Source organism: Mobula birostris, chromosome 7 (genome assembly GCF_030028105.1).
Source record: "Mobula birostris isolate sMobBir1 chromosome 7, sMobBir1.hap1, whole genome shotgun sequence".
In the NCBI taxonomy this organism is placed as follows: domain Eukaryota; kingdom Metazoa; phylum Chordata; class Chondrichthyes; order Myliobatiformes; family Myliobatidae; genus Mobula; species Mobula birostris.
The window spans coordinates 1961390-1988943 of NC_092376.1; the positions used below are offsets into that span (position 1 = coordinate 1961390).

A 27554-nucleotide genomic window follows, 5' to 3' on the forward strand; every position below is an offset into this window, starting at 1 on the left:
TTTAACAAAACTACACAAGTTCATTTACAGAGCAATCACACAAGGTACAGACATACAGCATTTACAAAACAGAAAGTACACTCAGATTAAAATACAGTCAGCCTTCCGTATCCGTGGGTTCTGCATCCGCGGATTCAACCAACCGCGGATCGATAATATTTGGAAAAAAAATTCCGGGAAGTTCCAAAAAGCATAAGTTGAATTTGCCGCGCACTGAGCACTACACTGAATCCACGCAAACGAAGCGACGTGTAGGCATACCCTGCTGTAGCCTCCCGCCATTTCACAGATCCGCAGTCTCTCTCCAGCACTCGTTTGCCTCGCGTCTCGTTTGTTCACTACTTGCGTTGTGAGCGAGAGGAAGGGATGGCGGGCTAGCTATGTAAAGTGCTACAGCCTCAGGAAGTTAAAGATCTCGGGAGAATCGGGATCGGCAGCGTCAGTGTTCCCAGAAGAGCTACGATGGTTGTGTCTGTACTGAGCATGTACAGACTTTTTTTCTTGTCATTATTCCCTAAACAATACAGTATAACAACTACTTACATAGCACTTACATTGTATTAGGTATTATAAGTAATCTAGAGATGATTTAAAGTATACGGGAGGATGTGCGTAGGTTATATGTAAATATTACGCCATTTTATATAAGGGACTTGTTAATCCGCGGATACCGAGGGACAACTGTATGGTTACTACCGTTTATAAAACAGTCATTTCCGTGGGGGGGGGGCACTACTCCCGGAAGTTCCCCACTGTACCTATCGTTCATGTAAGTCCCCCACTGTACCCATCGCGACCGCATGCTCCCTCTCCAAGGACAGCCGGGCACCGACGTATCCTCGGAAGAGGGGGGCGGGCAGGCAGTCGTCCCAGGCAGCAGCCTCCACTTTCCGCCACCGAGACCCATGGATGGTCATCTTGGCCAGACCCAGGCCCAGGCCCAAGCCCACCAGGAGATCCTCCTCACGACCCGTCCCCTTCTGTACTGGGTGCCCGTATACAAGGAGCAAAGGTCTAAAGTGCAGCCAGAACCTTCGCTTTCCCCACTCTGACTGTCACCCAACGACCTGCTTCCGACAGCCTAGGTGTGACTACCTCCCTGTAGCTCTCATCTATGACTGCCTCATTCTCCCTTATGAGTCAAAGGTCATCCAGCTACTGCTCCAGATTCCTTACACGGTCTTCCAGATCGCCCAGCCGTATGCACTTCTGGCAGATGTGACTCTGCGGGAGAGGGGCGTTCCCCCAAGACTGCCACATCTCACATGAGAGGCACATCACCGTCTCAGGAGACATTGTAAAAACTAACTGCGAGCTAGCTTGTCCTCCGTTCTGGGACCTCTACTTTTCATGATTTTTATTAACGACCTGGATGTGGGGCTAGAAGGGTGGGTTGGCAAGTTTGCAGATGACACAAAGATTGGTGGTGTTGTAGATAGTGTAGAGGACTGTCAAAGATTGCAGAAAGACATTGATGGGATGCAGAAGTGGGCTGAGAAGTGGCAGATGGAGCTCAACCCGGAGAAGTGTGAAGTGGTACACTTTGGAAGGACAAACTCCAAGGCAGAGTACAAAGTAAATGGCAGGATACTTGGTAGTGTGGAGGAGCAGAGGGATCTTGGGGTACATGTCCGCAGAACCCTGAAAGTTGCCTCAGAGGTGGATAGGGTAGTTAAGAAAGCTTATGGGGTGTTAGCTTTCATAAGTCGAGGGACAGAGTTTAAGAGTCGCGATGTAATGATGCAGCTCTGTAAAACTCTGGTTAGGCCACACTTGGAGTACTGTGTCCAGTTCTGGTCACCTCACTATAGGAAGGATGTGGAAGCATTGGAAAGGGTACAGAGGAGATTTACTAGGATGCTGCCTGGTTTAGAAAGTATGCATTATGATCAGAGATTAAGGGAGCTAGGGCTTTACTCTTTGGAGAGAAGGAGGATGAGAGGAGACATGATAGAGGTGTACAAGATAATAAGAGGAATAGATAGAGTGGATAGCCAGCGCCTCTTCCCCAGGGCACCACTGCTCAATACAAGAGTACAAGAGGACATGGCTTTAAGGTAAGGGGTGGGAAGTTCAAGGGGGATATTAGAGGAAGGTTTTTTACTCAGAGAGTGGTTGGTGCGTGGAATACACTGCCTGAGTCAGTGGTGGAGGCAGATACACTAGTGAAGTTTAAGAGACTACTAGACAGGTATATGGAGGAATTTAAGGTGGGGGCTTATATGGGAGGCAGGGTTTGAGGGTCGGCACAACATTGTGGGCCGAAGGGCCTGTACTGTACTATTCTATGTTCTATGTAACCTCAGCAGTAGCACCCTGAGAAACTCAAACAGGGGCTGAAAACTCTGGCATTCCGTGTACAGGTGGTACACTGACACCTCCCGGCCACAGAATGGACAGGTGGACGGGGTGTCAGTGAACCTGCTCAGGAACCTGTTGTACAGGACTGCCCAATGCAACTCCTTCCACCCCAAGTCCCCACTGTACAGGGGAAGGACCCCAGTGTAAAGAGATTTCCACTGGGGACCTCCTCTGCGGCCTGACGGTAACACGGATCGCCAGGGCGTGTCCGGTCAGCAGACAAAGGTGAGGAAGTGAAAGGTGAGCAGAAGCAGCCCGTACAGGAAACGCTTTGAAGCATCACAGAAGGGCACGGTGGGCATTCCCGTGAGACGGCTCCCGTTGTGTGGGACCCTCTCCCGCGTGGTATCCTGAGGCCTGGTTCTGACGAACACTTCCGGCCCATCAGGCGGTGGTGCAGTCGTAACCCCACAAACCTCCTCGACACCCACCATGATAGTATTGGACCAGTTCCCCCTCGCAGCTAGAGCACCGAGCCCCACTGGCACGAGAGCACCCTGCCTGGATGAGACAAGACCCCAGACCCTCCACAGTTCCCAATAGAAGCAGGGTAGATCCCGCAGAGTGGCACGGCTGACGCCGTCTGCCAGGATTTGCATTCACTCCTGCAGACAGCATCCCCGGCGGAGGCTGCTCACAGTACAGGTAACTCTGCAGGGTCCTGAGGGAGAGACTGGTCACAGTACAGGTACCTCTGCAGGGTCCTGAGGCAGAGAGCTGCCAGCTGGGTGCTAACACACACCAATGACTGGTTGCCCTCCACGATCGAAAGACTCAGGACTGCTGCAGAGACTCAATGCCTCCTACTGCCTCTGAAGAAGTCCACCAGCCTCTTCTGGGTCCTGGACACAAACGCTGTGGGAGGGATCAATGCAGTCAGCCAGTACCCCACCATGGAGGTGACTAGCTGATTGATCACTAAAGCCCTCCCCCAGTACGATATCGCACAAAGGAGGCCCCAGCCGGGCAGAGATCTTCGTCTCCAAATCCCACCAGTTCACCAGCCAAGTCTTAGAAACATAGAAAACCTACAGCACAATACAGGCCCTTCGGCCCACAAAGCTGTGCCAAACATGTCCTTACCCTAGAACTACCTAGGCTTACCCATAGCTCTTTATTTTTCTAAGCTCCATGGAGTCTCTGTGGAGTCTCTTAAAAGACCCTATCGTATCCGCCTCCACCACCGCCGCCCCCAGCCCATTCCACGCTCTCACCACTCTCTGCGTAAAAAAACTTACCCCTGATATCTCCTCTGTACCTAACTCCAAGCACCTTAAAACTATGCCATCTCATGCTAGCCATTTCAGCCCTGGGAAAAAGCCTCTGACTATCCACATGATCAATGCCTCTTATTATCTTGTACACCTCTATCAGGTCACCTCTCATCCTTCGTCGCTCCAAGGAGAAAAGGCCGAGTTCACTCAACCTATTCTCATAAGGCATGCTCCCCAATCCAGGCAACATCCTTGTAAATCTCTTCTGTGCCCTTTCTATGGTTTCCACATCCTTCCTGTACTGAGGCGACCAGAATTGAACATAGTACTCCAAGTGGGGTCTAACCAGGGTCCTATATAGCTGTAACATTACCTCTCGGCTCTTAAACTCAATCCCACGATTGATGAAGGCCAATGCACTGTATGCCTTCTTAACCACAGAGTCAACCCTCGTAGCAGCTCTGACAGTTCTATGGATTCGGACTTCAAGATCCCTCTGATCCTCCACACTGCCAAGAGTCTTATCGTTAATACTATATCCTGTCATCATATTTGACCTACCAAAATGAACCACCTCACACTTAGATGGTTTGAACTCCATCTGCCACTTCTCAGCCCAGCTTTGCATCCTATCAATGTCCCACTGTAACCTCTGACAGCCCTCCACACTATCCAGAACACCCCTAACCTTTGTGTCATCAGCAAATTTACTAACCCATCCCTCCACTTTCTCATCCAAGTCATTTATAAAAATCATGAAGGGAAGGGGTCCCAGAACAGATCCCTGAGGCACACCACTGGTGACCGACCTTCATGCAGAATATGACCCGTCTACAACCACTCTTTGCCTTCTGTGGGCAAGCCAGTTCTGGATCCACAAAGCAATGTCCCCTTGGATCCCATGCCTCCTTACTTTCTCAAAAAGCTTTGCATGGGGTACATTATCAAATGCCTTGCTAAAATCCATATACTATACACTACATCTACTGCTCTACCTTCATCAATGTGTTTAGCCACATCCTCAAAAAATTCAATCAAGCTCGTAAGGCACGACCTGCCTTTCACAAAACCATGCTGACTATCCCCAATCATATTATGCCTCTCCGTTGAGCTCAGGTAGACCCCCAAGTAGAGGAGGTGTGTGGTGCTCCATGCAAATGCCCTCAACTCCTCCGGTAGGGAGTCCACCTGCCACTGACCCACCAAGAGGGAGTCTCGCATCCTCTGCAAGTCAACATGGTCGGTGACCATAAAGAGGACGTCAGCAGTGTAAGCCGAAAGGACGACCTCCATGTCTGGTTCGCGTAGAACCAAACCCGTTAACCTCCTACAGAGAGGGCAGAGGAATGGCTTCACACAGACTGAATACAACTGCCCCGACATGGGGCACACCCCACTCCCAAAGCACAAGGGTGCTGTCAAGGACCCAATGACCTCTGCAACAAGGCATTCTGCAATAGTGTACACCAGTCAGACACAGGCCACAAAATGTGGCCCGAGCCCGAACGGACACAGAGTCCCAAAAAGGTACTCGTGGTCCACTCTGTCTAGGTCCATGCAGAGAAAAGGGACTGACAGACCAGTCTCTCGGCCCGGGTAAATCAGATCCCAGACAAGGTGAATATTGTCCTGGATAGACCGCCCTGGGACTGTGTTGGACTGGTCAGGGTGGACCACTTCTGCCAGCACAGAGCCCAGACCCGGGCAAAGACCTTGTACTCTGCGCTGAGGAGGGATACTGGGTGCCAATTCCGCAGGCTACAGAGATCCTCCTTCTGTGGCAGCAAGGCCACAACTGCTTTGCGCCAAGAAAGGGGCTTCTCCCCCGTCGCCATGCTCTCCCCCAATACCCCTGCATAATCAGCCCCCAGGATGTCCCAGAAGGCCTGGAGAAACTCCACCGTGAACCCATCTAGTCCCAGGAACTTGCCTCTCGGCAGCTGGTTGAAGGCACTAGTCAGCTCCACTAAAGATAGTGGTCTATCGAGCTGATCACCCTCCAGTGCTGACCCTCGGCAAGTCCTCCCACAGAGCCCTGTGTGCACCCTCACTGTGCAGGTCTGGTGAGAAGAGAGCCTCGTAAAAGGAATGGACTTCGCCGGATCCGTGACGGAGGAACCATCCTCTGCCAGGAATTCCACCAGTTGCCTGTGGACACCCCTCCTCCTCCTCGAGAGAGAGAAGAAGGGCGAGGCGTGGTCCAGATCCTCACGTAAGCACCTCACGACCTCTCGAGCTACAGCTGCCTCAGTGCCTCCTTCCTCCGCTGGTACTCATCCCAGAGGGGTTGGTCCCCATCGGTCAGCCCCAGCCGAGACCTCAGGTCGACCAGCTCCTTCTCGAGCCGATCGATCCCGGACATCCACCGCTAGGTCAAGCCGTACGTGTATTCCCTGCAGAACAGTCGGATGTGAGCCTTGTCCACATCCCATCAGAGCCTCGGAGGGGAAACTCCCCTGTTCTTCCTGCCAGATCCTTCAAAAGTGACGCAACAAATCCCAGAACCGGCCAATCTCCAGCACGCAGTTGTTAAAATGCCAGTACGTGGACCTCACCCATGCAGCCAGGGTGTTCAGCTCCACCCACACCAGGCGGTGGTCCGAGCACTCAACTGGCCACATGGAGGAGGGAGGCGGGCGACATGCGTCCTAGAGATGCACAATTGATTGATCCACAAGACTCCACCCTCTCCGTACCTCCTTAAGAAAGCACAGGGGTCAGGGTGAAGGCTCTGCCAAACATCAGCCAAGGCAGACGACATGACCAACCCCCTTAACTTTCTCAGTGACGCTCGGCTACTCTGTGGGCCAGTGCGATCCCTCTCGAGGGTGCAACTGAAATTACCCTCCAGGATTACGCACTCGCTCTGATCCGTGGACCCTAGCAACGCAGACATCTCTCGGAACAGGTCATAGTCATAGTCTTAGTCATACTTTATTGATCCCAGGGGAAATTGTTTTTTGTTACAGTTGCACCATAAATAATACATAGTAATAGAAACATAAATAGTTAAATAGTAATATATAAATTATTTATGCAGGAAATAAGTCCAGGACCAGCATATCGGCTCAGGGTGTCTGACCCTCCAAGGGAGGAGTTGTAAAGTTTGATGGCCACAGGCAGGAATGACTTCCTATGACGCTCTGTGTTGCATCTCGGAGGAATGAGTCTCTGGCTGAATGTACTCCTGTGCCCACCCAGTACATTATGTAGTGGATGGGAGACATTGTCCAAGATGGCATGCAACTTGGACAGCATCCTCTTTTCAGACACCACCGTCAGAGAGTCCAGATCCATCCCTACAACATCACTGGCCTTACGAATGAGTTTGTTGATTCTATTGGTGTCTGCTACCCTCAGCCTGCTGCCCTGCATCGGGCTGAGCTCAGGACAAAATGCATTGGTACGCTGTCCTGGCGCACGGTGAGGTGAAGCAGGTGGCCTGGCACAAGTTCCTGAATCTACAATATCTCAGGCTGGAGGAAAGGGGCCAACAAGATGGCCACCCTGCTGACAGTGGAGTTGAGGTGACTCATGTGGACTCCCCCCCACCCCCCCCCCCGCCATTCCAGCAGCCAGGAGGATTCATTTCCTGGAACGGTATGGGTTTCCTGCAAGGGGCTCACCACGTATCTCCCATACTGGAAGACAGAGATGATGAAATCTGTGGACAGCCCCTTACCACCATTGACGTTAACTTCATGATGCATTCTACTGAGACCCCTCACCAGAGCCACCGGGAGAAGGAGCAGGGCTCTTCTTTGAACCCCTCCTATCTTTGTCCTACAACCCTTCTCCAGGGACTCCAGGAGTCTCTTAAACTGGCACCTCTCTTTACTGGTGACTTCAGCTCCCTTCTTTGGAGAATAGCGCAGACAGACTGAAGGCCCCGGTCCTTGAACGGTTTCCTCCAGTAGTCCTTTGTGAACTGTCGCAACTCCTCCAGAGAGATGGGCTGTGACTCGGAGCTGCGGTCGAGGAGGTCTGCCATCTTGGCTTAAAACAGTCCCCCTCTTCCTCCTCACTATAGCCCTACCGGGAGACCCGACCACAGACTCTACCCTATCTCCAGGACCAGTGACAGAGGGAGGCCCTGTCACCTCTGGATCCAGGATCCCTCCCACAGCCAGGGTACAAGCTTGCTGGGTTGTATCCATCTCCACACCCTTGTCACCCTCCACGGAATCAGACTAGGAGAGCCCCCAGCCTCCTCACCCCTTGGGACTGTTACGAGGCACCTTTTGCATCGGTATTTACTCAGGAAACTGGCATAGCATATGTGGAAGGAAGGGAAACAAGCAGCAGTGTCATGGAACATATAGAGATTAAAGAGGAGGAAGTGCTTGCTACCTTACGGCGAACAAAGGTAGATAAATCCCCCGGGCCTGACATGATATTTCCTCGGACCTTGAGAGAGACTAGTGTAGAAATTGCAGGGGCCCTGGCCAAAATATTTAAAATGTCCTTAGCCACGGGTATGGTGCCGGAGGATTGGAGGGTAGCTCATGTTGGTCTGTTGTTTAAAAAAGGCTCCAAAAGTAAACCAGGTAATTACAGGCCAGTGAGCCTGACATCAGTCGTAGGTAAATTACTGGAGGGTTTTCTGAGAGATCGGATATACAAGTTATTTGGACAGCCAAGGGCTGATTAAGGATAATCAGCATAGCTTTGTGCATGGTTGGTCGTGTTTAACGAATCTTGTAGAGTTTTCGAGGAGGTTACCAAGAAAGTAGACGAAGGAAAGGCTATGGATGTTGTCTACATGGACTTTAGTAAGGCCTTTGACAAGGTCCCACATGGGAGGTTAGTTCAGAAGGTTCGGGCACTAGGTATCCATGGAGAGGTTGGAAACTGGATTCGAAATTGGCTGTGTGGGAGAAGACAGAGAGTGGTAGTGGATGACTGTTTATCAGACTGGAGGCCTGTGACTAGTGGTGTGCTTCGGAGACTGTGCTGGGACCATTGTTGTTTGTTGTCTATATCAATGATCTAGATAATAATGTGGTAAATTGGATCAGCAAGTTTGCTGATGACACTAAGATTGGAGGCATTGTGGACAGCGAGGAAGGCTTTCAAAGCTTGCAGAGGGATCTGGACCAAATGGAAAAATGGGCCAGAATGGAATTTAATGCAGACAAGTGTGAGGTGTTGCATTTTGGAAGGATAAATCAAGGTAGGACATACACAGTAAATGGTAGGGCACTGAGGAGTGCGGAGGAACAAAGGGATCTGGGAGTTCAGATACATAATTCCCTGAAAGTGGCATCACAGGTAGACAGGATTGTAAAGAAGGCTTTTGGCATCCTGGCATTCATAAATCAAAGTATTCAGTATAGGAGTTGGGATGTTATGGGGAGGTTGTATAAGACATTGGTGAGGCCAAATTTGGAGTATTGTGTACAGTTTTGGTCACCTAACTAGAGGAAGGATATCAGTAAGATTGAAAGAGTGCAGAGAAGATTTACTAGGATGTTGCCGGGTCTTCAGGAGTTGAGTTACAGGGAAAGACTGAACAGGTTAAGACTTTATTCCTTGGAGCGTAGAAGAATGAAGGGAGATTTGATAGAGGTTTACCAAATTATGAGGGATACAGACAGAGTAAATGTGAATAGGCTCTTTCCACTTAGATTAGGAGAGGTAAATACGAGTGGACATGGCATTAGGGTGAAAGGGGAAAGGTTTAGGGGGAACTTCTTCACTCTGGTAGGAGTGTGGAACGAGCGGCCATCTGATGTGCTAAATGTGGGCTCACTCTTAAGTCTTAAGAATAAATTGGATAGGTACATGAATGGGAGAGGTCTGGAGGGTTATGGACTGGATGCAGGTCAATGGGACTAGTGGAATAATGTTTCCGCACAGACTAGAAGGGCCGAATGGCCTGTTTTCTGTGCTGTAGTGTTCTATGGTTCTATGTCAGGCAGGCTTGTACTGTGAGTGTAACTTCAAGAGCGCCTGAGTGAGGCGGGACTATGATGTCAGTCACAGGCTGTGGCAGCCTGCTGTGGGGAGGGGTAGCAGGATGAGGATGAGGGGGAGGATGAGGAGGACGAGGGGGAGGATGAGAAGGACGAGGGGGAGGATGAGGAGGACGAGGGGAGGATGAGGAGCGGGGGGGAACGGGGGAAGGACGGGGGAGACACACACACACACACCCACACACACCAGTTGTTGAAACTTCAGCTTGCCGCTGCTATGGTTTGGAACTCTTCGATGCCCAAAAGGTTGGGTTGATCATTGGCAAGCAGTGCACAACGGATGTGAGAATGTCACTTCGTATAATGCATGTGTGTGGATTTGTTGGAGTATCCTGTGGTATCACTTTTGTTGGCCCATTACCTGGAATCAGGGTGTTCCGGTAACCATTTGAAGACGATATTCCTGTGACGGTTGCCTGGTGATATTCCTAAGTGGATTTCAGAACAGCTTAACGGACAAGATCTTCGACGACAGTTATTTCGGTTACACAGAGGGAATTTGTGGAATACGATGTAATCGCCTACTCACTACATTATATGTTGGATTACAAATCTCTCCCCTCACTCACATATTTTGTGGATTGCTGAACTTTCCTACTTTACCATCTTAAGACTTTAAGAATTGTTTCTAAGCTTGATAGTTTGGGGAGCTACATATACACACATATATACACATAACACTGTTAACTTCTGTTCATTTCGTTTAAGTTACTATATTTTAAGTAGGTACTAACAAAGATAGTGGTTTTAACATTAAAACCCAACTCAGTGTGTGATCCATTGCTGCTGGTACGTAACAGGACACACTCTGTCTGACTAGCTGCACGGCCCAGTGATTTAGAGTTCCTCTGGTTCCCTTTGTGGACCAAATGCTCCTCAGCGGGCATTTAGCCTCGATTGAGGCAACAATCTGGGAAAATAACCTCACTGGTCACCCTCCACCCACAGGTGATGCCAGTCCTACAGGGCATTGCCCCTCCGCAGGGAATATGTGCTCCGAGTGCGCAGCCTCAGATGAAGGCAATCCAACTCCTCACACGGCCCCTCGACAGTGGCGCTGCTCACCAGCCCGGAGATGCACGTTCCTCACCCTCACTGTTCTGTTCCCACACTCTCCCCAGTCCTCACCCTCACTCTCCCATTCCCACATGCTCGACCCACTACTGGAAACAGCTACTGGCGTACTCCAGATCTCATCAGACCCTGAGGCCTGTTGACCTCCAGAAGGGAACTTTGCTTCAATGGAGGGTACACTCCAAGGTGCGTCCCCACTGTAACCCCTCTGCCACAAGTAACCCTTGTTCACCAGAGTCAATCCCCTCCCTAGTGGACGCACGCTCTGTGCACTTGACTCCATCTGAGGACAAATCATCCCCATTGAACAATAGACAATAGGTGCAGGAGTAGGCCTTTGAACACCTCCTGTTCTGTAGAAGCTGGAAGCTCAGCAAATGCAGCCCTGGCAGAGAATGAGACCCTTTCCACATATGGGAAGATGGGAGGAGAAGATGGCAGTGCGCCGTGTGTGCGCAGCTCTCCGGTGAAAAATGATATTGTATCCGTTAAATAGGGGCTGTGGGCAATTCTGATTTGATGGAGAATGGATGTAAAAGCACAGAGGAACATCTGGAGAAATTTCTGAAACGCTTGTTCGCTGCTGTCGTTACTGCGCGGTCGAGAATCTTTCGGAGGGTAGGCCTCAAAATCCCTGGCCTTGCCTGCTTTTGGCGACCGAGGTTGAGGTCGAATCGCTTGGACAGAGATGGCACTCAGTACTCGGTGTCGGAGAGCTGATCAGAGCTCGAAGTTTTCGGATGACTCAGAGTCGGATTGTGGTCGGCATGGCAGGGAGAGTTTTTTCTTCTCCCATCTGCATGAGATGTGGGATATTTGAGAAACTTTGAACTTCTTCATCAAGTTATGGTATTGTGCACTGTTGTAGCTATATGGTATAATTATGTGGTTTTGTCAGTTTTTTTCAGTCTTGGTTTGTCCTGTGTTTTTGTGATATCACACCGGAGAAAATAATGTATCATTTCTTAATGCATGCATTACTAATTGACAATAAAAGAGGACTACGTGTCTTCATAATCTAAAAAATATGGCCCTGAGATGTACCCTGAGCATGCAGCCTTTTGTGGGGGTAAATTTTCCCCCCTTAGCTGTTTCCTATCTACGGATTCAGAAGCTGCGTGCCTCCTCCTTTTCATACTTCCGATGTGGGGAAGTCTGGTGACCTCCATTTTGGAGGAACTCTCAGCCATCAGCACCTATGTTCCCTTTAAGCTGTGTGCGTCTGCACGTGCACACACGCTTTTCAACCGGCACACAAAGGAAACTAATGTGCGCACAAAAGGTTAGTTACCTAAAATAATGTAATAATTATACTTATTGAAAATAATCTTTTAGCTAAATGTTTCTGTTGACTAGTTAGTCGGTTTTTCAAATACCACAATGCACGTCACTAACTTACGTCACCTCACCTTTCTTGTTCCGGCTTGTACAGCTGCATCACGGCGGCAGCTATCTTTGGCAGACAGTGTTCATATCGTAAAGTTTACAAAGATCTGTTTCAAATCCTGTAGATAGTTTACTAAGTTTTTATTGAAAAAGATCAGTCAAATGACCCTGTGGTTAAATACTGTCACAAGAAATTGATAAACATCACATACAAAGTAGCTTTACAGGTTTGAAGTGATGGCTTTGACGAACTGGCTGCACTGTGCAAAATTCTGCAATAGAGCGGCCTGACACCGATTGATTCACTTCATTTTGCGCGAGGCAAAATTAACAAGATCAGAAAGCAGTATCTGGGAGACAATGTTTCGTGGAGTGACAACGTTGAAGTTTTGCTAAGCCAACAACGTGAAGAAAACGTCACAGTAGGTACGAGTTCGCTGTTGACTTTTATAATCTTTGTGTTCATTTAGAAGAAAGGTTTCCTGAAGATGAGGTAGAAGAATGGTCAGCTTTTGATTTCTCCACAAGTGCAGATTGTGACTTCACATTTGGCAATGAACAAGTTAATGCCGTATGTCCAAAATATCATGATTTTCTAGCTGAAAGTACTGTAATAGTTCGACAGTTTAATGATTTCAAATTTTCCATGCAAGAAAAAATTAAATCCAAACTGATTTCAAACTTTGCTCAAATGGTGGCATTTGTACTTCAAAATGAACAGTTTTGCGACCTTGCACAGTTGATGGACATTGGGGGAACCTTTCTTGCGGCTGGTGCGGACTGTGAGTGAGGTTTTAGCCTAATGAATCAACTCAAAAACAAGCTGAGAAACCGTATAGGTGTATGTCATTTGGATGTGTTAATGAGAATCAAAAGCTATCAATTGGATTCTATTAGTCTAGATAGAGTTTACAAAGAATGGGTAAATGCCAAAGACAGGAGAGAGAAAAAATAACTGAGTAACTTAAATATGTATGTTATTTTGTTGTTATTCTGTGCAGTTTTATGTCAAATATTTTGTAAACCTACATAAACTGTGCCACGTGTGCATTTAGTGCGTACATACTTTTGTCACAGGAAAAAAATTTGCACAACATAAGATTTTTGCGCACACTGACTACTAAAAATTAGAGGGAACATTGAGTCAGCACCAAATCCTCCCTCACACTTCTCCAGGCCCTTGCCGAGTCAGAGAAATCTTTGACCTCCAGGCTGGGGCTAAGCATAATTCTTCCTTATTCCGTTTGCTGCAAATGATGCATTTCACTGTATGTTTCGATGTACATGTGACAAATAAAGCCAATCTTACTTTCTAACACACACGTGGCCAAGTGGTTAAGGCATTGGACTAGCCATCTGAAGGTCGTGAGTTCGAGCCCCAGCCGAGGCAACGTGTTGTGTCCTTGAGCAAGGCACTTAACCACACATTGCTCTGCGATGACACTGGTGCCAAGCTGTATCGGCCCTTGCCCTTCCCTTGGACAACATCGGTGCTGCGGAGAGGGGAGACTTGCAGCATGGGCAACTGCCGGTCTTCCATACAACCTTGCCCAGGCCTGCACCCTGGAGAGTGAAGATTTTCCAGACGCAGATCCATGGTCTTGCAAGACTAACAGATGCCTTAAACACACACAAAATGCCAGAAGAACTCAGCAGGCCAGGTAGCATCTATGGAAAAGCGTACAGGTGAAGGGTCTCAGCCTGAAACGTTGACTGCTTACTTTTTCCATAGATGCTGCCTGGCCTGCTCAGTTCCTCCAGCATTTTGTGTGTGTTGCTTGGATTTCCAGCACCTGCTGATTTTCTCTTGCTTGTAAGCTTTCTTTCAGGTGGAAACGTGGAGAGTGAAATAGCAGGAGTTTAATTCAGACAAGTAAAATGTCAGCACAACACCTAGGAACCCCAACCAGATTTCTGCTTGTCATGGATTGAATGTGTCCCCACCTACCTCGCCCCAGGTGCCTGCTCCGTCGTGCAAGTTGCTCCTGTGGTAGGAGAGTTGGCGGATGCAGTTGTTGACAGCGACGCTGCTCTTTCCCGGGGCCAGGTCCTCCTCCAGCATCTCCACCCAGCCCAGCGACTGGACTGCAAAGCACTGCCAAGCAACACCATCACCGTCAGCGAGGGGATTGAGGGGAGATGGAGTTGAGGGTCAGTGTAGTGAGGTCAGTATGGGGGAACCAGGAGGTGGAGGAATCAACAGTCAGGTCAGCAGAGAGTGTCAAGGGTGCCATCAGTTTGGAGAGTGGTCAGTGGGGAAGGATTGAGAAGTGTGTGTCGAGTATGGGAGAGGTCACGGCTGGGGTCAGCGCTGGATGTCCGAGACAAATGATAGGAAGGGAGCTGGGTAGGACAAGGCAGAGAGGACGCAGCTGAATGAGCAGTCAGGAGGAGAGAGTGTGAGGACACTTAAGAGGGTAGTCTGGAGATGGCATTCCCATCTAGCTGTGCTGCCAACCCGCGGGCCTTCAGTGAGCCAGTGGGAAGTGCATGCTCTCTCTCCCAGAACGCTGGGCACAGGTCCTTCCTCTGAAGGAGTGTGGGAAGTGGGCAAAGTTAATGATCTCTCTCCCGGAACGCTGGGCACAGGTCCTTCCTCTGAAGGAATGTGGGAAGTGGGCAAGGTTAATGATCTCTCTCCCGGAACGCTGGGCACAGGTCCTTCCTCTGAAGGAGTGTGGGAAGCGGGCAAGGTTAATGATCTCTCTCCCAGAACGCTGGGCACAGGTCCTTCCTCTGAAGGAGTGTGGGAAGCGGGCAAGGTTAATGATCTCTCTCCCAGAACGCTGGGCACAGGTCCTTCCTCTGAAGGAGTGTGGGAAGCGGGCAAGGTTAATGATCTCTCTCCCAGAACGCTGGGCACAGGTCCTTCCTCTGAAGGAGTGTGGGAAGTGGGCAAGGTTAATGCCCCAAACACCTGAACAGGAACTGACCACATACAACTATAATCAGAATCAGCTTTAATACCACTGGCATATGTCCTGAAATTTGTTAACTTAATGGCAGCAGCACAATGAAATACGGGATAAATAAATATAGAGTTAAAAAAAAGTATATATAAATGTCTATTAATAGCTAAGCTAAAATAAATAGTGGAAAAATAAAACAGAGATAAAAAGTCGTGAGGTAGTGTTCATAGGTTCAAAGTCTATTTAGAAATTGGATGGCAGAGGGGGAAAAAGCTGCTCCTGAGTGTCTGTGTGTGAGCCCAGAGCACTATCTATCTCAGCCCCAGATGAAGTGAAACCAGAGAGGACCCCCCCCCCCAAATACAGTGAGTGCAACACCACAAAATGCTGAAGGAACTTAGCAGGTCAGGCAGCATCTATGGAGAGGAATAAACAGTCAATGTTTAGAGCCAAGACTGATCATCAGAACTGTTTATTCCTCTCCTTAGACGCTGCCTGACCTGCTGAGTTCGTCCAGCATTTGTGTGTCTTACTCTGGATTTCCAGCATCTGCAGAATCTCTTGCGTTTATGAAATACAGTGAGGGACTGGATCCAACCATTCCACGCCTACCTGGTCAGGGACTGCCCAGGATGGGGAGAGGACTGGGGTCGAACTATCCGAGAGTAGAACAGAAACACAAACACTTCCGGACTCACCCTCGACTCATCCTCAATATTGATGAACCTTTTGGCATTTTCCTCATCTTCAGGACCTCTGAGAGAAGCAAAGATCAGATTTTGAATTAGTTTGAAACAATTAGTTAACATATTGCCTGTTAAGAATTGGAGCTGGGGGGTCAGGAGCTAGCAACGAGGATGCTCTCGGCAGGGAAGGGGACAATAGGTGTGAAAGAGGGACAAGTGAGAGGGAGAGGAAGGGAATAGGTGGTAGAGGAACGATTAAAGCTAAAGATTAGCTTTATTTGTCACATGCACATGAAAACTTGTGTTGTCGATGTCAAGAACCAACAAAGTCTGAGGATGCCTTGGGGGCAGACCGTTAATGGCACCAATATAGCAAACCAACAACTTACTAACTCTACCTGTGGGAGGAAACGGGAGCACCCGGAGGAAACTCACATGCTGACAGGGAGAATGTACAGACTCCTTATAGACAGCAGCGGAAATTGAACCTTGATCTTACAACTGGTGCTGTAACGTGTTACGCTAACCACTACACTACTGTGCTGGTTTGTGTGGGCATGAACAGAGCGAGAGTGGGAATGAGAGAGAGAGACAAAGAGAAAGGGAAAGAAAGTTGGTAATAATGCTGGCCATACTGGGGTGGGGACACGCACCTGCGATGTCTGAGTTTGGGTGAGAGGGAGATGAAGGGATAGAAGTAGTAGGAAGATACAATTAGGTTCAGTAGAGGGGGAATCTAGGAATAGAGGACAGAGCCTCAGAATAGAAGGGCTTCCTTTTAGAACAGAGATGAGGAAGAATTTCTTTAGCCAGAGTGGTGAATCTGTGAAAGCCAAGTCTTTATGTACATTTAAGGCACAAATTGATAAATTCTTCATTGGTCAGAGCATGAAGGGATACAGGGGGAAGACAGGAAATAGGGGCTGAGAGGAAAAACGGATGAGCCATGAGGAAATGGCAGAGCACTCAATGAGCTAAGTGGCCTAATTCTGCTCCTATATCTTATGATCTTATACCTTCTCGAGTTGGTTTACAGTTGCAGTGAAGAAGAAATGAAGAGGAGGTGATGGAGATACCTTCTCCAGGGTTGGGTAAGAATTGGAGTGGACAAGAGACGAAGGGAAGGTGATGGAACTATCTTCTTCGGGGTTTGTTTAGAGTTAGAATGCACAAGTTCAGTGATGATTTCCCATTCCCCTGTCCCATTCTCAACAAGATCAGAAGTTCCTCCACGTACCGAAGACTCAACGATGCGTATCGTAATGTTGCCCCCTCAAAGTCCTTCAGGCTGGTGTCTGTGGTCTCGGCCGGGGTTAGCACCTCCTGGGGGAGAAAGAATTCCCAAAGATGAAAACCTTAAACAGCAGATTAGTAACACCACATCAGGAACCCTTAAATCGGTCATGGACTTTACTCAACTGCCCACCCTTTGTGACCACAACTCCCTAACCTTTACCATAGGGAGATAGAAAATGCATGTCAAAAGGACAATGTTATAGTCCTGGGGGATTTCAATATGCAGGTATATTGGGAAAATCAAGTTGGTGCTGATTTTGGATCCCAAGCGACAGGACTTGTAAAGTGCCTATGAGATGGCTTCTTGGAGCAGCTTGTGGTTGAGCCTATGAGGGGATCAGCTATTCTGGACTGGGTGTAGTGCAATGAATCGGATCTGATTAGGGAGTTTATGGTATAGGAACCCCAAGGAGGCTGTGATCATAAAATGACAGAATTCACCCTGCAATTTGAAAAGGAAAAGTATTACAGTGGAATAAAGGGAATTACAGAGGCCTGAAAGACAAACTGGCCAAACTTGATTGGAAAGGGGACACTAACAGGGATGACGGCACAGCAGCAATGGCTGGACCTTTTGGGAGCAATTCCGAAGATGCAGGAGAGGTACATCCCAAAAGGAAGTATTCTAAAGGCAGGATGACATAACCGTGGCTGACAAGTTAAAAGATAAAAGTTAAGGAGACGTCATAAAATAGAGCAAAAATTAGTTAGAGGACTGGGAAGCTATTAAAAAAAACAACAGAAGGCAACTAAAAAGGCACAAGGAGGGAAAAGATAAAACATGAAGGTAGGCTAGCTAATAGTATCAAAGAGGATATCAAACGTTTTTCCAAATACATAAAGGGTAAAAGCCAGGCGAAAGTAGGTAACAAACCACTGGAAGATGACGCTGGAGAGGTAGTACTGGGGGACAAGGAAATAGTAGATGAACTGAATAAGTATTTTGCGTCAGTTTTATCTGTGGATGACACCAGCAGTATGCCGGACGTTCAAGAATGCCAGGTGCAGAAGTGAGTGCAGTTGTTATTACTAAAGAGAAGGTGGTTGGAAAACTGAAAGGTCTGAAGGTAGATAAGTCCATAAGACCATAAGACAAACGAGCAGAAGTCGGCCATTTGGCCCATCGAGTCTGCTCCACCATTTTATCATGAGCTGATCCATTCTCCTATTTAGCCCCACTCCCTCGCCTTCTCACCATAACCTTTGATACCCTGGCTACTCAGATACCTATCAATCTCTGCCTTAAATACACCCAATGACTTGGCCTCCGCTGCCACCCATGGCAACAAATTCCATAGATCCACCACCCTCTGGCTAAAAAAATTTCTTCGCATCTCTGTTCTGAATGGGCACCTTTCAATCCTTAAGTCATGCCCTCTCGTACTAGACTCCCCCATCATGGGAAACAGCTTTGCCACATCCACTCTGTCCATGCCTTTCAACATATGAGGTCCCCCCCTCATTCTTCTAAACTCCAAAGAATACAGTCCAAGAGCGGACAAACGTTCCTCATATGTTAACCCTCTCATTCCCCGAATCATTCTAGGGAATCTTCTCTGTACCCTCTCCAACGTCAGCACATCCTTTCTTAAATAAGGAGACCAAAACTGCCCACGGTACTCCAAGTGAGGTCTCACCAGCGCCTTATAGAGCCTCAACATCACATCCCTGCTCCTATACTCTGTTCCTCTAGAAATGAATGCCAACATTGCATTCGCCTTCTTCACCACCATTGCATCTCAGAACTTTGAATTCTTTCCCCATTTAAATAATAGTCTGCCCTTTTATTTCTTCTGCCAAAGTGCATAACCATACACTTTCCAACATTGTATTTCATTTGCTACTTCTTTGCTTATTCTTCCAATTTATCCAAGTCTCTCTGCAGACTCTGTTTCCTCAGCATTACCGGCCCCTCCACCTATCTTCGTATCATCAGCAAACTTAGCCACAAAGCCATTTATTCCATAAGAAAAGAAGCGGCCCCAACATGAACTCCTGTGGAACACCACTGGTAACCGGCAGCCAACCAGAATAAGATCCCTTTATTCCCACTCTATGTTTCCTGCCAATCAGCCAACGCTCTATCCATGTATGTAACTTTCCCGTAATTCCATGGGCTCTTACCTAGTTAAGTAGCCTCATGTGTGGCACCTTCCACTGCATCTCCCTTGTCTACAACATCCACTGCATCTCCCTTGTCTAGCCTACTTGTAATTTCCTCAAAAAATTGTAATCGGTTTGTCAGGCAGGATTTTCCTTTAAGGAAGCCATGCTGAGTTCTGCCTATCTTGTCATATGCCTCCAGGTACTCTGTAACCTCATCCTTGACAATCGAATCCAACAACTTCCCAACCACCGATGTCAAGCTAACAGGTCTATAATTTCCTTTTTGCTTCCTTGCCCCCTTCTTAAATAGCGGAGTGACATTTGCAATCTTCCAGTCCTGCGGAACCATGCCAGAATCTATCAACTTTTGAAAGATCATTGCTAATGCCTCCACAATCTCCACAGTTACTTCCTTCAGAACATGAGAGCGCATTCCAGTTGGTCCAGGAGATTTATCGACCTTTAGACTATTCAGCTTCCTGAGTACTTTCTCTGTCGTAATTGTGACTGTGCGCACTTCTCTTCCCTGCCACCCTTGCGTGTCCGGTATACTGCTGATGTCTTCCTCAGTGAAGACTGATGCAAAAATACTCGTTCAGTTCCTCCTCCAACTCCTTATCTCCCATTACAATTTCTCCAGCATTATTTTCTATCTGTCCTATATCTACTCTCACCTGTCTTTTACTCTGTATATACTTGAAGAAACTTTTAGTATCCTCTTTGATATTATTTGCTAGCTCCCTTTCATAGTTAATCTTTTCCCTCTTAATGACCTTCTTAGTTTCCTTTTGTAAGCTTTTAAAAACCTGGACTTGATGGATTACACTCAGGGTTCTGAAAGAGGTGGCTGAAGAGATTGCAGAATTATTAGGAATGATCTTTCAAAATCAATAGATTCTGAATTAGTTTCAAGAAGGGAGGGAGGCAGAAGAAAGGAGATTACAGGCCAGTTAGCCTGACTCAGTGGTTGGGAAGATGTTGGAGTCAGTTTTAAAAAATGAGGTTTCAAAGTCAGCATGGTTTCCTTAAGGAAAATCTTGCCTGACAAGTATTTTGGAATTCTTTGTACAAGCAAGATAGAGAAAGGAGAATCGATAGATCTTGTGTACTTGGATATTTAGAGGCCTCTGATAAAGTGCCGCACGTGAGGTTGCTTAATAAGTTAAGAGCCCCTGGTATAACAGTAAAGATACTAGCATGGATAGAGCATTGGCTGCTTGGCAGGAGGCAAATAGTGGGAATAAATAGTGGAAGCCTTTTCTGGTTGGCTGCTGGTGACTACTGGTGTTCCACAGGGGTCTCTGTTGAGACCTCTTCTTTTTATTATATATGTCAATGACTGGATGATGGAATTGATGGATGTTGTGGATGATATGAAGATAGGTGGAGGGGCAGGAAGTATTGAGGGGCGAGGCAGTGCTGAGGAAACAGGGAGACTACAGAAGGACTTCGATAAGGAGAATGGCAAAAAAGTGGCAGATGGACTACATTTTTGGTAAATGTATGGTCATGCACTTTGGTAGGAATAAAAGTGTAGACTAGTTTCTAAACAGAGTAAAAATTCAAAAGTCAGAGGTGCCAATGGGATAGGAGAGTTATGCAGAATTGCCTAAAAGTTAGCTTGCAGGTTGAAATGGTGGTGAGGAAGGCAAATACAATGTTAGTATTCATTTTGAAAGGACTAGAATACAAAAACAAGGATGTAATGCTGAGGCTTTATAAGGCACTAGTGAGGCCTTATTTGGAGTATTGTGAGCAGCTTTGTGACTGACTAAAAAAAGTGCTGACATTGGAGATGGTTCAAAGGAGGTTCCCAAAAATGATTCCGGGAATGAAAGGCTTATCATATGAGTGGTTTTTAGATGGCTCTGGGTGTGCACTCACCAGAGTTTAGAAGAATGAGGGGAGAGCTCACTGAAACCTATCAAATATTGAAAGGCCTAGATAGAGTGGATGTGGAATTCTACAGCCTCAGAATGGAGTGACGTGCTTTTAGAAAGGAGATGAGGAAGAATTTCTGTAGCTAGATGGTGGAGAAACTGTGGAATTCATTGGCACAGGCGGCTGGGGAAACCAGATCAATAGACGCATTTAAGGCGGATGTTGATAGATTCTTGATTAATCAGGATGCGAAAGGTTACAGGATGGAGGCTTGAGAATGGGGCTGAGAGAGAAAATGGATCAGCCATGATGAAATGGCAGAGCAGACTCAATGGGTCGAATGGCCTAATTCCACTTCATTGTCTTATGATCTTGGACAGGGATAGGAACAGGGAGGAATGGGACCCGCTCTCGGGGTCTCACGACTGGCCGTTATTCGATATACCAAGGACGCAGTCTAGAAGACTGGCGTGCCTTCAGGGTTTCGGGATTTCGTGGCTTTGGAGGCAGGCGGACTTGAGGCCAGCGCCACCTGGTGTGTCGTGGGAGTACACGGAAGATTGAAAGCAGAAAGCTGGCTGTTGGCTGTGTGCCCAGAGACCCGAGTTCTTTGGGCACAGAGCTTGGAAAAAGCAATGCAAGGCTTCTAACATCGTAAATCAACGAGTTGTTTATGTCTCCCCTTTAGCTGTGAAATGGAGATACCTCTTTTTCCCTTATTTGGGAGAGAGAGAGAGACTGGCATGTTGAATTACTGGGTGAATGAGTAGTGTTTGGGGTACTGCAAGTCTGTATCTTTATTGATGCTTTGCTGCATACTTGAGTGCTCGGTGGGGGAGGGGTGTGCTGATGCATTTTTAGCTGGTGGGGGGGTGATCATTGCTTTGCTGCTGCTTATGCGTGGGGGGAGCGGGGGGTGTCTGGGGTTCTAACATTTAACTGTCATTCATTCTTTGGGGCACTCCTCTGTTTTCATGGATGTCTGCAAAGAAGAAGAATTTCAGGATGTATATTGTATATATTTCTCTGATATTAAATGTACCTTTGAAAGAATTTCATTGGGACAGGGGGAGTTATGATGCTGCTAGGCAGGAATTTGGGAGTGTAAATTAGGAACAGACGTTTCCAGGGAAATGCACAATGGAAATGTGGAGGTTGTTTAGAGAATACTTGCCGGGGGGTTCTAGATAGGTTTGTCCCAGGGAAAGGATGGTTGGGTGAAGGAATCATGGTTGACAAGAGATGTGGAACATCTAGTCAAGAGGAAGTAAGAAGCCTACTTAAGGTTTAGGAAGCAGGAATCAGACAGGGATCCAGAGAGTTACATGGTAACCAGGGCAGAGCTTAAGAATGGACGTAGGAGAGTTGGGGGGGGGGGCATGAGAAGACCTTGGTGCACAGGATTATGGAAAACCCCAAAAGTGTTCCACAGGTATGAGAAGAACTGGAGGAGGTCTAGAGTGAATGTAGGAGCAACCAGGGATAGAAAGGGAATCCGTGCCTGGAGGAGGTAGGGGAGGTCATTAATGAATACTTTACTTCAGTATTCACAGTGAGGGGGACCTTGACGATTGTGAGGACAGCATAGAACACACTGATATGGTAAAACATGTTGATGTTAAGAAAGATGATGTACTGGAACTTCTGAAAAAGTTACGATACATAAGTCCCCGGGGCTAGATTGGATATACCCCAGATTATATTTGGTGATGATTTTTACGTCCTCACCGGCCAAAAGTACCGGATGATTGGAGGGTAGCAAATGTTATTCCTTTGTTCAAGAAAGGGAGTAGGGATAATTCTGGGAATTATAAACCAATGAGTCCTTGGTCTGTGGTGGATTCTTAGAGACAGGATCTACAAGCATTTGAAGAAACATTGTTAGATTAGGGATAGTCAACGTGGCTTTGTGAGGGGTAGGTCATGCCACACGAGCCTGATAGATTTTTTTGAGGAAGTGACAAAACAAATTGATGAAGGTAGAGCAGTGGATGTGGGGATATGGATTTTAGTAAGGTGTTCGTCAAGGTTCCCCACGATATGTTCATTCAGAAAGTCAGGGGGCACGGCATCCAGGGAAATTTGGCTGTGTGGATTCGGAATTGGCTTGCCCATAAAAGGTAGAGGAGTGCATTCTGCCTGGAGGTTGGTGACCTGTGATATTCTGCAGGAAGCTGTTCTGGGACCCTTGCTCTTAGTGATTTTTAGAGATGACTTAAATGAGGAAAGTGGGTTAGTATGTTTGCAGATGACACAAAGGTTGGTGGAGTTGTGGATAGTGTAGATGGATGTTTAGGACACTGAGAGGATGCAGAACTGGGCTGAGAAGTGGCAGATGGAGTTTAATCTGGAAAAGTGTGAAGTGATTCACTTTGAAAGGTGAAATTTGAAGGCAGAATACAAGAGTCTTAACCGTGTGGAAGAACAAGAGATCTTGGGGTTCATGTCCCTGGATCCCTCAAAGTTACCACGTAAGTTGATAGGGTGGTTAAGATGGCATATTGTGTGTTGGCCTTCATTACTCTGGGGATTACTGTGAGGTAACGTAACTCGATAAAACTCTGGTTAGACCACACTTGGAATATTGTGTTCAGTTCTGGTCACTTCATTATAGGAAGTATGTTGAACTTTTAGATAGGGTGCATAGGACTTTCACCAGGATACTGCCAGGTTTAGAAAGCATGTCTTATGAGGAAAAGTTTAATGAGCTCGGGGTTTTCTCTTTAGACCGAAGGAGGATGAGAGGTGACACACACAAATTGCTGGAGGATATCAGCAGGCCAGGCAGCATCTGCGTATAAGAGTACAGTCAACGTTTCAGGTTGAGACTCTTCAGCAAGTCTGGAGAAAAAAAGCTGAGGAGTAGATATCAAAGGCGGGGGGAGGGGAGAGAGAAGCACAAGGCGATGGGTGAAACCTGAAGAGGGAGGAATGAAGTAAAGAGCTGGGAAGTTGATTGGTGAATGAGACAGAGGGGCAGAGAAGGGAAAGTCTGATAGAAGAGGACAGAAGGCCATGGCAGAAAGAAAAGGGAGAGGGGTGGAGCACCAGAGGGATGGGTGGACTCAGAGATAAGGTGAGAGAGGGAAAAGGGGATGGGGAATTATGGGGCTGGGGAAGTTCGAGAAATTGATGTTCATGCCATCAGGTTGGAGGCTACCCAAACGGAATGTAAGGTGTTGTTCCTCCAACCTGAGTGTGGCCTTATCCTGACAGTGGAGGAGGCCATGGATGGACATATCGGAATGGGGATGGGAAGTGGAATTAAAATGGGTGGCTACTGGGAGATCCGGCTCTTTCTGGATGATGGAGCATGGGTGCGCAGCGAAGCAATCTACATTGGTCTCTCCGATATACAGGAGGCCACACCGAACACAGTATATGACCCCAACACACTCACAGATGAAGTGATGCCTCACCTGGAAGGACTGTTTGGGACCCTGAATGGTAGTGAGGGAGGAGGTATAGGGCAGGTGTAGCACTTGCTCCGCTTGCCAGGAGGGAGAGCAGTGGGGAGGGGCGAATGGGACTTCCCTTTCTCCACCATCAACGCTGCCCTCAACCACATCTCTTCCATTTCACACATCTGCTCTCACCCCATCCTCCCGCCAGGGATAGGGTTCCTTGTCCTCACCTAGCACCCACCAGCCCTCACGTCTAGCACATAATTCACCAAAACTTCCACTATCTCCAAAGGGATCCTACCACCAAGCACATCTTCCTCACTCCCCCTACTTTCTGCAGGGATCGCTCTTGCCCATTCGTCCTTCCCCCAGACCTCCCGCCTGCCACTTATCCTTGCAAGCAGAACAAGTGCTTCACCTCCTCCCTCACTACCATTCAGGGCCCCAAACAGTTCTTCTAGGTGAGGCATCACTTCACCTGTCATATACTGTGTGCAGTGCTCCCAGTATGGCCTCTTGCATATCAGTGAGACCTGATGTGGATTGGGAGACCACTTTGCTGATCATCACTGCTCTGTCCGCCAGAAAAACGGGGATCTCCCAGTGGCCATCCATCTTTATTCCACTTCCCATTCCGATATGTCTATCCACGGCCTCCACCACTGTCATGTTGAGGCCACACTTAGGATGGAGGAACAACACCTTGCATTCCGTCTGGGTAGCCTCCAGCTTGATGGCGTGAACGTCAATTTCTCAGACTTATGGTAATACCCCACCTTCTCCATTTCCCATCCCCTGTTCCCTCTTACCTTATCTCCTTGTCCGCTCATCACCTCCCTCTCGTGCTCCTCCCCCTTTTCTTTCTTCCATGGTCTTCTGTCCTCTTCTATCAGACTCTCCCATCTCCAGCCCTGTATCTCTTTCACCGATGAACTTCCCAGCTCTTTACCTCATTCCTCCCCCTTTAAGTTTCACCTATCACCTTGTGTTTCTCTCCCCCTCCCCCTCAGCTTTTAAATCTACTCCTCAGCTTTTTTTCTCCAGTCCTGCTGAAGGGTCTTGGCCTGAAACGTTGACAGTACTTTTTTCCATAGATGCTGCCTGGCCTGCTGAGTTCCTCCAGCATTTTGAGAGTGCTGGGTGAATTTCCTCTTGTTTGTGAGAGGATGAAAGGTGACCTGATAGACGTGTGTAAGATGATAAGAGGCATGGTTAGCCAGAGACTTTTTCCTTGGGGTGGGTGGAAATGGCTGATACAAGGGGGCATAGTTGTAAGGAGATTGCAGGAAAATATAGGGGGTGATTGTGGTGTCAGAGCTAGGTTTTTACACAGAGTGGTGGGTGCGTGGAATGCGCTGCCAGGGGTCGTAGCAGACTCAGATACATTAGAGACATTTAGGAAACTCTTAGGCACATGGACGGTAGCAAAATGGAGGCTGTGTGAGAGGGAAGGGTTAAATTGATCTTGGAGTAGGTTAAAAGGTGAGCATAACGTGTGCCAAGGCGCCTGTACTGTTCCATCTTTGTACAGTTACATGTTCCAACTTCTCCGCATTGGCCTTTTGCCTGTATTTGTTGGGTGCTGATTTTATTGAGCTTTTGTATTTAATTGTGAATGCCCACTAGGAAATGGGTCTCAGGGTTATATATTGCGACACAAATGTACTTTGATAATAACTTTACTTTGAACTTTGACCCTCCCTCAACTGTTCGGGGAGGGCTAAGGGAAGAGAGGTCTCCTGCTGTTTCAGTTGGGCCAAAGGGCCTGTTGTGTAACTCAGGGGCTGTATAACAGTTACAAAAAGGTAAGCATCCCATTGGTAAAGTCCACACTGCAGAGACGGTTATTTACCATTTCCAGAAATTTCTCAGGACAGTTGTGTGTTGAACCCTATACTCAGTACCGATCTGTAAAGGCTAGCAAGCTAACTATCTCCTCCACTACCCTGTCCACCTAGGTCACTCTTTTCAGGGAGCGTCAACAATGCACCCCATGGTCCCCCTGTGCACCAGCAGGTGCCGCTTACTGATGGCTGCTGACTTGCCTTCCAAACATTGGCATCAGCACACCTATCGCCTGCAGAGAAACCAGCCCACGTCAGCTGCAACAAACAACAAGGATCAGAGAATGTCAGCACTGGTCACATCAACAAGGAGGGACCAACAGTGAGATGGGGAGCAGCTTTGGAGTTGATACTGCGGATTAACCAGATAATAACTATTCATCCACTCTACGACTCGGATTCTCCTGATCTTTAAAGCTACCTACAAAACCCTTCCTTCTCCCACTTTTCACAGATCAACACACAAAATGCTGGAGGAACTCAGCATCTATGGAAATGAATAAACAGTCCACGTTACGGACCGAGACGCTTTGTCAGTACTGGAAAAAAAGGGGGAGGGGGAAGAAGCCAGAATAGAGATGGGTTGGGGGTTAGGGGGTGGGGGTGAAGAGAACAAGCTATAAGGTATAGATGAAGCCAGGTGGGTGATAATCAGAAACCGGTGTATTATCACCAGCATACGTTATGAAATTCGTTAACAGCAGCAGTTCAATGCAATACACAATAGAGAAGAAAATAAATAAATAAATCCACCACAGTATATGTATATCGAATGGATTAAAAACAGAAAAAAATATATTAAAGAGGTGAGGTAGTGTCCAAGGGTTCAATGTCCATTTAGTAATCGGATGGCAGAGGGGAAGAAGCTGTTCCTGAATCGCTGAGTGTGTGCCTTCAGGCTTCTGTACCTCCTACCTGATGGTAACAGTGAGAAAAGGGCATGCCCTGAGTGCTGGGCGTCCTTAATAATGGACGTTGCCCTTTTGAGATACTGCTCCTTAAAGATGTCCTGGGTACTTTGTAGGCTAGTGCCCAAGATGGAGCTGACTAGATTTACAACCTTCGGCAGCTTCTTTTGGTCCTGTGCAGTAGCCCCTCCATACCAGACAGTGACGCAGCCTGTCAGAATGCTCTCCATGGTACAACTATAGAAGTTTTTGAGTGTATTTGTTGACATGCCAAATCTCTTCAAACTCCTAGTAAAGTATAGCCGATGTCTTGCCTTCTTTTATAACTGCATCGATATGTTGGGACCAGGTTAGATCCTCAGAGATCTTGACACCCAGGAACTTCAAACTGCTCACTCTCTCCACTTCTGATCCCTCTATGAGGATTGGTATGTGTTCCTTCATCTTACCCTTCCTGAAGTACATAATCAGCTCTTTCATCTTACTGACATTGAGTGCCAGGTTGTTGCT

The 27554-nt window shown here is 47.6% G+C and overlaps 1 protein-coding gene across 3 annotated transcripts in view; it reads right to left on the reverse strand.

Moving 5' to 3' along the window:
* The window catches only part of apbb1 (amyloid beta (A4) precursor protein-binding, family B, member 1 (Fe65)), a 95883-nt gene that overhangs the window by 33861 nt on the left and 34468 nt on the right, over positions 1–27554 (reverse strand). For all 3 annotated transcript variants that reach the window (XM_072262431.1, XM_072262429.1, XM_072262430.1), the window contains exons 4-6: positions 16843–16928; positions 15618–15675; positions 13959–14105 (exon numbers count right to left, since the gene is read on the reverse strand). In XM_072262431.1, coding sequence (XP_072118532.1) covers positions 13959–14105; positions 15618–15675; positions 16843–16928 — 291 coding nt within the window. The remainder of the gene's footprint in view (positions 1–13958; positions 14106–15617; positions 15676–16842; positions 16929–27554) is intronic.